The sequence below is a fragment of the Zootermopsis nevadensis genome, unplaced genomic scaffold (genome assembly GCF_977971745.1).
Source record: "Zootermopsis nevadensis isolate Lab colony 2312 unplaced genomic scaffold, Znev_1.0 Znev_ptg000007l, whole genome shotgun sequence".
Lineage (NCBI taxonomy): Eukaryota > Metazoa > Arthropoda > Insecta > Blattodea > Termopsidae > Zootermopsis > Zootermopsis nevadensis.
In genome coordinates this window covers 6,379,919-6,395,582 of record NW_028259139.1, presented here as the reverse complement: position 1 = coordinate 6,395,582, position 15,664 = coordinate 6,379,919, and the positions used below count along the sequence as shown (strand labels likewise).

Sequence of the window (15,664 nt, the reverse complement as noted above, 5' to 3'; positions counted from 1 at the left end):
TCTGCTTCCGTAACCTTGGTACAGACTAGTTGCGTAACCCTCGAACTATCCACCACCTGGTGCTCTCGTGATTCGTCATTTTCTCAGATAATTTTGCAGTAAAGGTAATTACACAAGAATCATTTATGACAACCGACTTCTCACATTGCCTACCTTACGGCACAGGGTCTTTCTCTAATATAAGTGACAAGTCACTCAGCCAACAAAGGAAACCCTAGTTTTTTTCTTCTGACGACCCCAAATCGCGTTCACAAAAGTTCGCCATTGGTTTCCTCCCTGAGCGATTTCTGTTCAGTCCACTCTATTCCTTGAAGTCTAATTCTGACACTGTTTTGTTCCGGGCTGTGACGCTACAGGCCTAAATTCAGTCCACAGGGTGTCGCAATTTTCGGAACACACTATACTCAGTCTGACATTCTGTCACGCCGGTTGCTTTACACTTTCACTTCTTTTATTAACACAGTCCCAATGTCATCTCAATTAGAATACATTTATCTTTAATACCAAAAGCAGGTGAGTCATTTTCATCTTTAAAACTTTAAACTTGTCTTTCTTGAGGTGTTGTTAGAACAGGATCCACCGATCATGGCCGCTGACCTTGTAGGGAGAGCCCAGAATGCGGACCACTCACTTAAGGAAGGAAGTAGTTTCGGTCAGTCAGTACAGTCTGTGTCAGTGCAGTAGTGTGGAAACCTGACAATTGTTGTCTTGTGACTGTTCTGTGTTAACAAAATGCCACCTGTTCGTTGCAATCTCCTTCCTGATCATTGACAACGCCTCGTATCAAAACACTCAGACAGACAAACCACCGACGTCTAACTCAAAGAAGGACGAAATGAAAGCCTGGCTATTGGAAAGAAACATCCCATTTTGTGACATGTTGAAAGCTCAACTGTACGATTTAATCAAATTAAATAAGTCAAAGCCTAAATATTATGCGAGTGATCAGGCATAATCGAAGACGCTATTGAACGTATTATAATTTAAGATAAAGGAGTGGACACGAGCAGCGGTAGTGATGAATGGAGTGATGTCAGAAAGCGATGGTCTGTGAGGAGCGGAAGAATTGCAAGAGGACCGAAGACTTGTGAAGAAGATACTCTCTGCGGTGTTAATTTTCTAGTGATGAGTAATTTAGTGAAATCGACTGTCCTGTGTTGCACTCCGTGGTGATGTTTTATTTGGAGTGTACTGTACGCGGCCTGTTGTCATCGCTTCCAGCAAACTTCTGGTAAGTGACTCGCTCCGAGGTTCCAATTCACAAAGTTCAGCAGCCAATAACGCTGGAACGCAGTATACATAAATAGAACGAGCAAAAATTGTAGCTGAAGATTTGGTGGAAAGATTAGCAGTGCATTTGTGTATACTTGAACAGAGAACATTATTATTGAGGCTAACACATGCCAAAGATAAAATCATCTTGCAACTTCAACCCCTTTTCCTGCTTTATTTATTCAGTTCACTTACTGATGCTGTGAGTAAGTCGGATTTTTATAGAGTCGGATAATAGAATAATAAATGAATAGGAAATTAGAAGGACGTAAAAGGAGGCAATCGTGGCGTAACACAAGTTACTCTACCGAAATCGGTGGGCCGCGGGTTACGAACCCCTGGTTTAAATCGTGATTGGTGTAAAAGACATGTAGGAGCACGGAAATGGATAAAATTACACAATTAAGTGGTTCACAACTTGTGCTGTTTTTGAAATTTATAAAATCTATTGGACTGTGATATGTTCAGTCTATAATGTAAGATTACTCATAGGTTTGCCGGGATTTCATTTTCTCGGTAAATCATTTGGTATTTTTATCACCGATGCCACCTACAACGACCATAACATCCACCCAGCTGACCTATCCAATGAATACCGGAAGATGAGTAGGATTGCGTCAGCCGTTTCCTGCCGGAAACAAAATATGGCAGAGAATTAATTACCTCGCGTGTTGAAATCAGATCCGTGATAACGATCCAAATATGCGTCATGAAATTAGCGACACAGAATCGAAGACACAGCAGTCGTCAGTGAGGAATTTTGAAAATTCAGTCTTTCCATACACAGCGTAGCTCCGGTGTATTCCAGAAATATCAAGGAGTGTCATTTAAGAATCCCCCCAATTAAAATTCACAAAATAAGAACGTTCGAGTTGTGTAATACAGGACTTGGCTGAAATTATTATAACTGTCCTCTCGTAACGGAATGTTTTGAGCCATGCATTTGCTTGCACGTATATTGTAAACAGTACAGCCTGCGAACAATAGTTCTCGGAGTTCTTAAAATTCTTTAGTCTCTCCAGCTTTAGTGAAATATAAGTCATATTTAATGGGGGAACAAGTGGTTAGATGCGACAAACGTCGACAACAATGCAGCTTACGTTTATATTTTATTTTATGTAAATAGAAATTCCAGGACAGGCATTGTAGTACCAGCGGTTAAGAGTTTATTTCTAATGAGATGTTGCATTTTTAATTAGAAGGTCTGTGGTGTGATATTAACCTCGTACTACTGAGTTGCGATATTTTGTAGGCAATACAGGACTCCCACGTAACTAGGGCTGCCTTCGGCACGTGACATTTCCTCTTGGCGTTTTCCTGCAATGACGTACGTATCCTTTGTTAAAGAACCGAACGTGGCATTGTGCTCGCGGTGAATCAACGCTAGTTACACGGACACATAACATCCGAAACTCTGGCTGTTATTTTGTCTGGGATTCCCGCCGAGGGCTTCGCCTTTGCTTTGACCCTGATCGCTAACTCTCCTGTAACTGATTGTGTTTAAGGGTCGAGCAACGTCGGAACCCGTTTGTAAATGTAAACGTTCTTTAGGAATATCCAATGTTTGACAAACTGCCATGTTGTTTCAGTAAATGGTTCTGATCCACAACGTTGCAACTCGCAGAAGATAAGAAATGGATGAATGTGGCCCCAGGTCGGGGAAGGCTGAGAACCCTTGGGGGTTCAAATACGCTCAACGTCCATCACCACTTCCCCACCTCCCAAAAAAACTAGAACCTTCTGCATTAGGTTGGTTTGGACCAGTTACCACAGGTTCTGCATGACGTGTCTCTCTCTCTCTCTCGGAGCGAGATCAAAGACCTCAGTATGTCTGTGCAGTGGTTTTCATTTGAATACCTGCGCCAATTTTGACTGACGGTAGGTTAGCCACTGAGCGGTGAACTGAGATTTCAAAAATGGCCTTTGGCAATGATGATGCAAGAAACATGACTGTTAAAAGCAAATTGAGTCCTGCCAGTCCATAAGAAGAACGGAAATGATGCCTTGTTTATAGCTCCACCTGTATTTTGTTGTAGCCAAAGTAGTAGACCTTGGCCATTAAACAATGGTTCCCTAGAAACCTGTCTGGCGTTTCCTTTCCAAGAAACGCCCCAGTATCGCTAACATGACAATATTTCAACAAACAATTACAATTCAATCAAAATTTGTAGTTTCCAATCGTTTCTTAAAATAAGAGTAAATATTTGTTTAGAAATTACAGGGAACAGGAAAATGTAACCTATCAGTTAAATGAGTTTTTCTAGCGTGATAAGACGAGCTGAAGGTCTATTACATTTACAAAATTGTATGGAAACTCTGTTAAATATGTACTGTGAGGAAACTTCTAATAATGTACTTTCTGTCAAAGCAATTTTCTTAATTTCTTGGATATTCCACTACGCGTTTCCGAATACAGTAACTTATAGAAATCTTTCCTGCCTGCAGTCATCGTATTTCTCCTCGATCTGGAAGGAGTGAGCCTGAATGTGACGTCAGGAATTGGGAGATTCCCCTAGACCTTGTTTACTCAGTCACGACAAAATTCCTTCCCAATCGTAATTTCCTTCCTATGTGGTCTACCGACGAACATCGGAATATAACTGAGCTACTTACATCTACGAAATAATTTAGCGTCCAATAATATTTGAAAGAAAATACATCACAACATATTGTTATGATACTAGAATTATCAAGATGTAAATATAAATAATAAGACAACTACATAATACAGAATCTTTCTATAAACGCTGATAGTTGTGATATTTTCAGTTCTCAAGGAGGTGAATATGACGATGTTGTTTTGGGTTGTAACGCATAGGTAGGAACCAACATAAAAACATACCGTCTCCATCTTCAGGGCTTACGTGGCGGTGCTGTAAAGGCCCTAAAGATGGAGAAAGTTTATTTATCCGAAACGATGGCATCTATTTACAAGTCCACACGACATTAAAACCCAGGGAAACATCAATGACATGCTGACTGTTATGCACCTGGTGAAGAAACGAACTAATTTTTGTAACCTGTTCATAAAATCCAGAAATTGTACACTACACTGAGCCAGCCGAATCCATTCCACATCCTTAACGTCTGTTATTTGCAAATATGTTTTATTATCCTTCAATATACACCAATATTTCCTATATGCATGCTACATTCCCTGCACATCTTGTTCTTGTTGATTTAATCGCCATTACAATATTAGAAAAAAAGCAAAAATTATTAAACTTCTCCCTAGGCAATATCTTAAATTTAAAAATGTTACATGAAGACCGTTAAAATTTAAGTAGCAATTATTGGAAACAATAGTACATCAAAAGAATAGATTAAAGCAAATTACACGAAAAATTTAAACAAGAATTCCCTTCTCATGATCTCAACGTAAATTTTATTTTTATCTGTCTTTCCCTAGTATATAAACCTCCTTTTACACTTTAAATTTTTTTTGTCTTCGTACTAAAATGTTCTGCATTATTTTGACAAGAATCAATACTTTTGTTTTTAACTAATGACTAACCAATAAACTAACATCGCCAGCAAAGACCAGAAACTGGTGAATCACTTAATTCCAATCATTCGTAAGTTTTCTTGGAATTGGTTTCATTAACTTTTCTGTTTTTTATAGGTACAAAACATCGTTAACCTAAAGTTGTCTGTATGAATCACACACACAGACAAGTTGCTAGTGTCCGCCACAAATCTTATGATTCGCTTGTCGAATCAGGCGACAGCAAAGTTACTTGTTACGCAATTTGCAACATCACACGCTCTTTCATTTGTCCCCATGACGATTCAACGAACTATTTAAATGACAATATCCCGGCTATGCTAATTACAAGTTAGAATATGATAATTACTAGGGGTGACACCAAACTTCGCAGTGTAATGGCGAATTCTGCGGTGACAGACTTCTCTGACTAAAAGTTTCTGTATCTCCGCGCTCTAGCGTGAGCGCTGAAAGCCTTATGGACCAGTCCTTGTCTGTCTATCGCGTTATTCCTACGGGGGTAGGCAACTTGCAAGACCGGTGTTCGCTGTTGTGCCTCGGGCATCGACAGTGCAAGAATTGCCTAAACCAATCAACAATTCTTCACTGTGTATGTGTATTCATGGGTAATGGTGAAATGTTTTCTTTGCGGTACGGACAAAATTCTTAAATATTTAGACGAGTTTCGGCTTCAAAGGGGTCTGTACACAGTGTATCAGGCCAGCTAACACTTTATTAGTCCTCGGTCCTTGGTTGGAGTCTCACCTCTCATCCACCAATCCGACTAGACTCAGACTGAAGACCTTGAAGACTACCGAATTTGCGACCCCTGTATCTCAGCCACAAACATGTTACGACAAAGGCTATTCACAAGCGCAGTTATTGTTTTGTAAAGTATGAAGTAAGCAACACCCCTTCTTCAATGTTTACGTTACTCAAGTTACGAAACGCTTGAGGTGTCAACTCCTTCACTTCCTGGGACAGTTTTCAAGGCGTGCCTGTCCAATGTGAAATATTCAGGCAGACAAGTGCTGATGTACGCCCCAACATCAAATATTACTGAATGCTTTCTGAGTAACATCTTACCAGGGGTGAACAATTCCAATAATATGGAAATTCAAAACTGAAAAGATCATGTTCTATTAATGCCACTTCAATGTTGCGTCAGTATTGACTCTGGTGCTACAAAACACAGGTTTTAAAATACGTGCAGATGTAATCGTGGGATAATTCTGCCGTCCTAAGGGAAACACATATTTGAACGTAGAAAGCGAAAGTAGCAAGGGAGCTGAAAAAGTTGTAAAATGAGAATTCAATTTTTCACGTCGGCGATTATGATTCGACTTCGTTATATTTAAATTACAACATCCGGAGACCTTTAATTTCAAATTAAATACGTATTATCCTCACGGGTTGAAGTATCGCTCGTAATGAGCTTGCAACTCCTCTAAAATAAATTAGCGCCCTTGATAAAATTCCAAATTCATTATCAAGTCCAACAGCGCCCTGATGATACACAGTATGAAATGAAGAAACAGATCTCTGATGGACAGGCTGTAGGGGATTAAGTAACCTTTCTTCCCATCAAGAACCCGCCGAAAGGAAGCGATGCATGGACACTATTGCTGTATTTGCTTTCTGTATCGAGTTTCATGTAACTGAAGCTGGAAATAGAAGTTTGCATAATTTACACTGTACTGAATAATTTTAATCTAAATATGATCCTTGGAACGGATGGGCTGAGAATACACCATGCATTTTTTTCGCATCCGGTTCAAACCTTTCTGCCTGCGTTAGCAGGAAATTTGATTGGCTGATTCCGTGTCTCAGCGGCTGCTTGTGAATACCAAAACCTATCTAATTCAGTTCTGTGAGCAGACGGGGAGAAAAGTTTGCCTTCGGTTGTTTTTGGTAAGTCGGTCAAGAAATTTTATTTTATTCTCAAATTGTCAACTATTATTTCACTAATTGGATCAGTCGGATCAACCACTCGGATCTAATGATTGTCATCGGTATTAAGGAGGTCTGGGGTTCAGTTCATGAAAGGAATTATTCCTTAACTCGCTACGAGTTCAAACCGATTTTATGCAATCATATCGACGGAATTGACGTAATTAAAATTCGGGAAAGGGAGCAGGTTGTTATTTCAGTGACGTCAAAACTATCTTACGAATCATTAAACAGAGCAAATTTAGAACTATAATTTTAATACGTCATTTTATAAGGGTATTATGATTATTCTTCACAGCTATCTACAATATTTAATTGAATTTTTAATTAAATATCAAAGTGAGTGGCCTACGCGCATGTGATAATAATATTTAAGAGAGGCTTCTGAGTGTGTGGACTAGATTGGATTGCCCCCGGATAGGATTCAGTAGCAGGTTCTAAGGGTCCCATCAAATGCAGATAATTTCCAGACAGCTTAACGATAATCAGTTTCTCCGCTCCGTGTGGTTAAATGCTAACTTGACTATCATTCAAGATATATAATAAGAAATATTTTATGACGCACACTAGGAAGAACTAAAATTATTTCGCTCATTCAACTGATTAAACTAATGCCTGTGTTTTGTATCAACGAATTAACTTACATTAATCAAAAGACAGATAATTCGCATGGAATATGTCGATTATCTTCCATATTTTTGTTGTAAGCCTACAATCAGAAATACACAGACAAGAGCCAAAATTGAATTTAGGTTTGAATTTTCACAGCGATGATGATGTTCTTCTGGGTTTTGGCTAATTGTATATTTGGCCTTGAAGATGGAGACAGCACGTTTCTCCGAAACGTTGGAATTTACTGGCTAGTCTACACGGCGCAAGAACCCAGAAGATCATCATCAGAGTTTAATTATTTGTAATGTTATATGTTGTCAATATAAAATTTAATTCAGTTCTGTTGAGTATTTTGGCATTCGAGATATAAGAAAAAATTGACATTTTGTAAAAATAACGGAGACAAGGAATATGTCCATCCACAAAATAGACACAATGAAATATTTAAAAAAACTGAAGGATACAGAACTCGCGAATCAGTTCATTAAATTTTAACAGCAACTTTTCGTTGAATTTGCTTTTCCTCGGATAAGACATTTAATGCATGGTTGAAATGTAGTGTTTTGGCTTAGGTTTATTTGAAAAGGGTTTCTTATGTACAACATAATTTGACAGAAGTTTATTATTTACAACTTATTTGCAGGGAAGAACATGTCATTTGCCGCTGTTTTAAAAGGACGCCCAATTGAACTACTGTCACATGTTCCGATATGGCAATATGTAGAAAGCAAAGTGAAGAACTTCAGTTCTAAAGTTGCCCAGGTGAGTTTAATTAAATGTTATGTTTTGTATAAATTCTGTAACTTAATTTGGACGGCGACTAGGAAAAACACGGAAAAAGTTCATTCATTTTTAATCAGTTGAATTATTCATACTAACATCAAAACAAGTTTTGAGCATTTTTAAATAGGCCTATCTGATACATTTTAGTTTCATTTATAAATGCTGCTTATTCAATATCAGACTCGAAATAATTTACGATTTACTGGAAAGCCCTTTATAATAATATTCATATTCTGGTTATCTACTTTTACCAACGTCCGACCAGCGCTTCTCGAGTGAAAGTTGCGGACGGACGCGTAGAAAGTAGTGAATTAAATATATAATAGAAAGTACAATAACCACCCAAACTAAGTAAAACAGAACCTAATATTACAAAGAATATAGCAAAATAACAACACAGCAAGATGAAGAAGAAAGAGATTCACAATGATAAGAAATTAATTAAAAAGTAAAGTTAAAGTAAAGTTTGTCCCACTATACGCCATGTAGGCGTTTGGGGTGAGTGGAGGTATAGCTCCTCTCCGACGGGGGCAGAGGATTTTTCCTCTAGCCTCTGCGTCCAGACCGGCTCTGGGGCCCACCCAGCCTCCTCTACAATGGGTACCGGGGTCCTTTCCCGGGGGTAAAGCCGGCCGGGGCGTGATGCTGATCACTCACCCCCATCTAGTGCCGAGGTTAAGGAAGAGAGGAGCTATACCTCCACTCCCCCCACCGCTTACATGGCGTACAGTGGGACAAACTTTACATGAAATTAATTATATAAGTAAAATATAAATAAGACTACAGGAAAACGTCTACTTTTACAAAATCTACACAGGCGACGCTCGTTATACGCAAATTAAGGCTTCTCATGGTATATTATTCATAAAATCAACAGGCATGTTACACGTTTCCCATTTTACGCATTTTCGATAAACACAAGAGCGAAACCCCAGCGTATAAAAAATGTCGCCTCTACATATTTTGGAAAGCAAATAGTGATTGTCTGAAAGCATTTAATAAAAGAAATTAAGAGGATTATACTTACAGTAGCCTTTTCCGATTCCAACAGCGGTCCGGTCTCTTCATATTTTTATAGGTCTTCCTCTTTCCCGCTTTCCTTTTAAAGACTATGTATAGAATATTTCTTGAGAATCGATATTTCCCATTTCGTTTCACAGTATCCTGCATATTCCTCGATAAGTTAACGACAATTTCAGCCACCATTATGAGGGTTAGATTTTGTACGTAAATAAATATTGTACCTATTACCGATACACAGATCAAAATACTCAACACTATATTTATAAAACACTCTTTTGTATTTTGTATCAGCTTAAAATCGAGAAACGTCACTGTTAAGTGCCTAAATCACGTTCAAAACACGATACTTGGAGCAGCATGACAAACATGTGACACTCACATACAACTCCAAACTCTCCACACTGGATGGCAGCACTATGAAGACAAACATGGGTGCGTTTTAATTATGCAAGGAATGAAATTGAATGTATCAGATGAAAAATTTATTTGATGTCAACTGTCTCAAACACAGTAACAACACGACTTTTCTGTGCAAGAGCAGCAATATTTATTGTCTCTTTCCCATCAAAACAAAATGGGTCCTGGTCTTGCATTATTTTACTTCTTGGTTTTGACCACAAAGAAACCACTGAAACTCTCATTAAAAGTCTCACCCCAGGAATGACAAAAGCCACATAACCAAACCAGTCATGCAATGTTCCTTCAATATTATGCGAGTATTTATAACTTTGACTTGTATTTCTATTAACCTAAAATTAAAAACTTGCCAATTATTCTTGGGGAAAAATAAATCAGATACAAAATGAAGCACGTTTGCTAGCAGTTACACTGCCTACTGTTATAAGAAATGAGCTGTACATAGATCTTTAATGTATCTCAATCTGAAAGTGTAGAATGTTTGTTTCACAATCATATTTAATAGTTTTTGACATATTATGTAACAAAAGCTGTACAGCCATCCCTACACTCTTCTCAAAATATCACCAAACATTCATTTTCCTTTCTGTACATTCCTTTGTCTTAAGTCCATATTTCTTGGATCTGCTGCAGTTTGCAGGCCAGATACGTGGGCAAAGCCCTTCTTTATTAAAGTCTTCATATGGCAAATCTCAACTTAAACTTATAATTAAACCAGTAATAGAGTAAGTCTGTTTCAGAATTTATATACCCTGTCCTACGTGGTACGTTTTATCTCTCTTGTATTTTGCATCATTTCATCTGACCTGAGGAAGTAACAATTACTTTTTCTCTTCAGGTGGATGCAGAAACTAAAAGAGAAATTACATTTGCAGAGATCCTTGACAAGAGCAAGGAACTGGGGGTAAAGTTGGCAGCTCAAGGGGTAGCATATGGAGATGTGGTAGCTATTTGTAGTGAGAACAATCTTGACTACTGCTGGATTGTCCTGGGAGTTCTCTGGACTGGAGCAAGCTGTGCACTGCTCAGTCCAACGTACACAGCAAGTAGGTTTAAGTTTCATGTGCCTGTTAGTTGTTACATGAGATGCAAATGTTGAATCAGGACATTTTATTTCTTCTGTCATTACTACCACCATGAAATATAACCAAAGAAAAGTATATTATATACCACACTTTCCCTAATGTAAATATGGTGGCAATGATGCTATTATGATATTATTAAAAGGCATGTTTTAACACTTTAAAGCCCAGTAATGACCGTACACATCGCCTTCTTTAACAATTAACATTTGTAATATGTGATAAAAATTTAATGGAAACAGGAACATGAATCAATGGTGGTCCTCTGTGTTGTTATGCGGTATGGACTTATAGACGAGTACCGATGTTTCCGAGGAACTGCCCTGAAGATCGAGGCAATATTTTTCTCCAAAACTGCGGTTTCCACCTACACATTAACATAGTATCACAACCCAGAGGACCACCATCGACATCTTCACCACAATGTGAAACTCAAATCTCAAGCTGAACATGCCTCCTGAATATAAAACTAGTCTTGTTTACTTGAATTATGCCTTTCTAGGAGAATGGGAACATGCCTTGTCAATCTCAAGGCCTAAGTTGGTAATGTGCTCAATGTCCGTATGTGAGACGAAACTGGAGCAATACTTGAAGTCAAGCAACGTGAAACAAGTGCTAGTTTGGGATTCCAAGGGCAAATCACTACCAGAGCACACAATATCCTTGGAAGAGATTTTAGATGGTACACCAATTGCATGCATGCAAAAGAAAAAACAAAGGAATATTTGCATTGGAAATGCACTTGTTGTTACTCAGGATTCAGAAGAGGAACATAAAGCTGGTAAAAAGAAAACCAAAGATCATCCAGCTTTTATACTGAGCTCAAGTGGATCTACTGGTCTTCCAAAAGGAGTTGTGTTAACACATTTTAATATTACAACAGCTTTAACCACAAGGTACGTGCTCTTGTCAGGAAAATTAGTTGGTAAATGAGCAGCCAAAGCAGAATGCTTAAAACTTTACCTTGTGCTTGGTTCTTTGTTTTATCATTCAACTTCGTGGGTTATTTATTAGTGATGTTAATGAGAAGTGATACAATTAGTTATAAAGGATTAGGATAGAAGTGATTGTGGCCCGTTAAAGTACCGTTCTGCCATTTGGCTGAAGGCACTGGGGGAAACCGCAGAAAACCTCTAACGTGTATCCCTGTCATGATTTGAACTGGATACCTCCTAAACATGAAAAAGTTCGGATACAAATGAAAAGTGTCACATGATTCTGTTTCGGATATATAAAAAATTATAACAATTAAATAAATTTTTGTACATTTTAGCACGGACTATACCAGCTGTATTGAGATCGCACTAGGAGTGCCACCGTTCTGTCATGCATACGGTCTACTTCTGGTGCTTATGTGCATGTGTGAAGGAACTCGTGTTGTGGTGGTACGTAAGTTTAAGCCAGACCTCTTCATTCGATCCATCGAAGAACATAAGGTATGTTTAAAACATTTTTCCAGATTCCTATGTTTCAGGTTACTGAAGTTACATTTTTGTACTCATCATTCACACATCAACAACAAAAATTACAAACATAACCACTACAATTTTAGTTGAACTATAAAAGAATGTAACCGTTACCTGTTTCCACAAATCTCATACAGTGACAGCTTTGTTATTATGATTGCAGGTAACTTGTTTGTATTTAGTGGCTTCTTTGTTAGTGTTTCTCGTGAAGCGGGATGTGTTAGATAAACCTGAATTCAGCTCTGTACGACACATCTGGACGGGGGCTGCACCTTTAAGTCCCAAACTTCAGCAGTTGGTGCTACAGAAACTGGCTGGACGTGCACTGCTGCATCATTCGTATGGGTTAACAGAAACAACATTCACAATGTTCACCTGCACAGTTGATAATTTCAGGCTGGGAACACCGGGAAAAGTCACACCTGGAATGGAATGCAAGGTATGTTATATTTTTCAGGAACAAAGGGAGAAAATTATAAGGATTACTACTGAGGTTAAAAAAACTCAATTATTTTTTACTTTGCTTATACTGACCTGAATATAATACGATAATGCCAGATGGAGCATTTATGTGGAACAGGCGGTAGCCTACTTTTATGATCCTCAAGCATGTCCAATAAGATATGGAGAAAAACCTAAGAACCTGCACGATGACCACAATAATGGTTTCCTTCTAAGACAAAACTACATCTAAAGAACACTAGTGTATGAGATTTGATGTTCTCACAATAGTGAAATTGATATTGGTCTTCTGGGTTGTAATACCTTGTGGACTCAACTATAATACTGACTCAGCACCACATTTGTCAAACATACAAATCATGTTATACATAAAAAAACTATTTTATGAACAGATAAAACATTATTACTGTGTGTGTTCAAAAAACCGGTCTGCTGCTCTGGCAATGTTTGTACAGTGCTTCAGTTTGTTAAACAAGAATAGAAATGGCACTATGTTGATACACCATTTTATTGCATTAAGATCATGCAACAGTCAAAAGACTTACGAAGCACTCTATTTGCCTGTTTGTCCAAGACTTCAGAACTAGGTTAAGGCAACTAACATATCACTGTCAACTATACATTAATATTAAACCACCTTGCGCATGTCTCTATCCAGGTTCCTAATCCCTGACTGGGATCGGTCAAAATCATGCTTATGAGGCACAAAATTCGTGTAATTCATCCATATTTTACGTGGAATTACATTAAGTGGCAGTAACCTACTTTTTTTTTAAAGGGGGAGCAGCTTCATCGTTGTCTTCTTCCTCTTCCTCTCTTTATGTTTCGTCACTTTCGTCAATATCGTCGATACCAAAGTTATCATCCCTGATTTCGTTACAATCAGACCCACTATCATTACCTAAAACATCTAAAATCTCATCTTCAGTCATGCTATGTTTACTACTTGAGAAAGCTATTTTGACAGACAGCAGACAGATGTCAAGATAAAACACGATCACACAAAAGCATCGATACATCAAGTGTAGCGATCGATAGAATTTTCTACTGTATATAGAAAGATTGTCGGATTTGCCATCTAGTAGTAAACTATCAAAGTACGTCGCCAGAACGGACTCGGGAGAGGGACACGACGCGACATTTAAATTCTGAGTTAACTTGGACATGGGATGTAAAGGGTTAAACAACTAGACGGAGTAACTGATTTCTCATGTACCAACAGGTTGTTGATGTGGAAACTGGTAAAATGATTGGCCCCAACCACACGGGTGAGCTCTGTTTCCGGGGCCCACTCATCATGAAGGAATACGTGATGAATACTGAAGAAACCCAAAAAGCAATTGACAAAGATGGATGGTTCCATTCTGGTGATTTAGGATATTGTAATGAAGATGGATATTTCTATGTTGTGGATCGACTGAAGGAGCTGATAAAATATCAAGGGTATCAGGTATCTAGAAGTAGATTTCATCCATTACAAGAAGCATAAAAGCAATACATCTATACCCTGATGTATGTTGTAGATGTGTTCCTGGAAAAGAGTGATTAGGGTTCTCTTTATGTGAGGCATTTTTTAAGTTAATACTAGAGCATCAGGCATTTTTATATGAGTCTTAAGTGAACTGTAGCTATGCTAGGAAAATTCAAGAAAATGTTTGTTATAGTTCAGGTTTCCAACGCAAACGCTATTCATAATCTGGTTAATAAAGTAAGAACAAATGGCATGTTACTAGACAGGTAAATAAAACACCAACATACAGTATCAGCAGAAGAAAATTTGGATGAAATCAGAGCACAGTTTGAAGTACCTTAAATACCTTTCACAATAGACTGGAGTATCAAAACAGACTCTAACAGCTGCTAAAATATTAAGGAGATTGTGTCCTTGTAACAAATCAGCTGTGCACTCACTGGAGGCATGTGGTTCAGTAGTCAGACTCGATTTTTTAACTGGTATCTTCAATCAGTGGAGATATTTAAAAACTGGAGTCTACTGAATGAATATACACAAGAAAGAAAAATTCAGAGAAATCATTTCTCCTGAAGTGTCCAACATACCTACAGAAAAACAACATATGAGGTAGAAACTATTCACATTTGAAAATTTGCAAATAAAATGAAAGTTCAGTGTCTGCTGTGATGATTGGAAAGATGTTCTATTGCAGGTATCACCGAGTGAAATTGAATCCATTCTTGTGATGCATTCAGCTATTCAGGATGCAGCTGTCATTGGTATTGAGGATGAAACATATGGAGAACTACCAGGAGCTGTCATTGTCAGAGAACCTGATACACAAATAACAGAAGATGAAATAAAGGACTATGTTGCTTGTAAGTATATGGAGGAGGACATGAATGTTCACTGTAATGTCAAGTTTACTACTCTCAGTATAGCAGCACCATGATCTTACAGACTTTCTGTCACATTTATAGAATTCAACTGTGTTTCAATTTCAGGTCAGGTTTCACCATATAAAAGACTAAGTGGAGGTGTGTGGTTTGTTAATTTTATTCCAAAGACTACTACTGGTAAAATCAACAGAAGAGAACTGAGAAAATCGATTGACATGTTATCTTAGCTTTACATTTGCTTTTAATTATGAAACAGGTTTTCTTTAAAATTAAAACTTTTATTGTCTAATTTTAGATTTCATAGACATTCTGCAATGTGTAATTAAAATGTGTTTAAAATTGAACTTATGCATGTCACTCATGCACAATTTCTGATAGTTATTACAATATCATACTTTCCTTAACATGTCTTGACAAAGTCTTTAGTGTACTGAGGCAAATGCAATATATATGTGGGTTTGCTTTATTTGTCATATACATGAGACCTCTTGTAAGGCAGCTAGTTCATGAAGCCTGCATCCTCATAAACAATAATGAGTACCACTGGGCTAGAGGAGTTCCAAAGAAAAATTATAATACTGACTGTTTCATTGTTAGTCTTATTTGTAGTAATCTTTTGGTCTCCCAGACATTTGATGATGAATAAATAAAGCATGAGTGGCAGAATGCTAATATTCATCTACCATAAAATCCTGTACCTTTACTCATCCCATTTTAATAGACATACATTGTCACTAGTAACAAGGTGGTTTTCTAGAGGT

The 15,664-nt window shown here is 37.8% G+C and overlaps 2 protein-coding genes across 3 annotated transcripts in view; one reads left to right on the top strand and one right to left on the bottom strand.

Annotated features, from left to right (window-relative positions):
* Positions 1 to 9,511, bottom strand: part of LOC110826519 (sodium-dependent nutrient amino acid transporter 1-like) — a 31,479-nt gene extending 21,968 nt beyond the window's left edge. Inside the window, exon 1 of the mRNA XM_022057224.2 lies at positions 9,129 to 9,511. The gene's annotated coding sequence lies outside the window, so the exon portion shown is untranslated. The remainder of the gene's footprint in view (positions 1 to 9,128) is intronic.
* Positions 677 to 15,579, top strand: LOC110826518 (luciferin 4-monooxygenase). Of its 2 annotated transcripts, none has more exons than XM_087344118.1 (9): positions 677 to 1,231; positions 7,962 to 8,080; positions 10,380 to 10,587; positions 11,126 to 11,519; positions 11,897 to 12,059; positions 12,253 to 12,528; positions 13,774 to 14,001; positions 14,717 to 14,882; positions 15,009 to 15,579. In XM_087344118.1, the coding sequence occupies exons 2-9, from the start codon at positions 7,970 to 7,972 to the stop codon at positions 15,128 to 15,130; spliced, it is 1,668 nt and encodes a 555-aa protein (XP_087200244.1). In that variant the 5' UTR covers positions 677 to 1,231; positions 7,962 to 7,969; the 3' UTR covers positions 15,131 to 15,579. The 2 variants fall into 2 exon arrangements, with proteins under 2 accessions (XP_087200244.1, XP_021912915.1); XM_022057223.2 differs by lacking the exon at positions 677 to 1,231 and adding an exon at positions 6,561 to 6,667.
* Positions 15,580 to 15,664: the final 85 nt, after the last annotated feature.

Coding starts and splice junctions, on each gene's coding strand:
- LOC110826518 (XM_087344118.1), top strand. CDS start 7,970: ATGTCATTTGCCGCTGTTTTAAAAGGACGCCCAATTGAACTACTGTCA. Junction 12,529..13,773: donor CACCTGGAATGGAATGCAAG/GTATGTTATATT, acceptor ATGTACCAACAG/GTTGTTGATGTGGAAACTGG. Junction 14,002..14,716: donor TAAAATATCAAGGGTATCAG/GTATCTAGAAGT, acceptor GTTCTATTGCAG/GTATCACCGAGTGAAATTGA.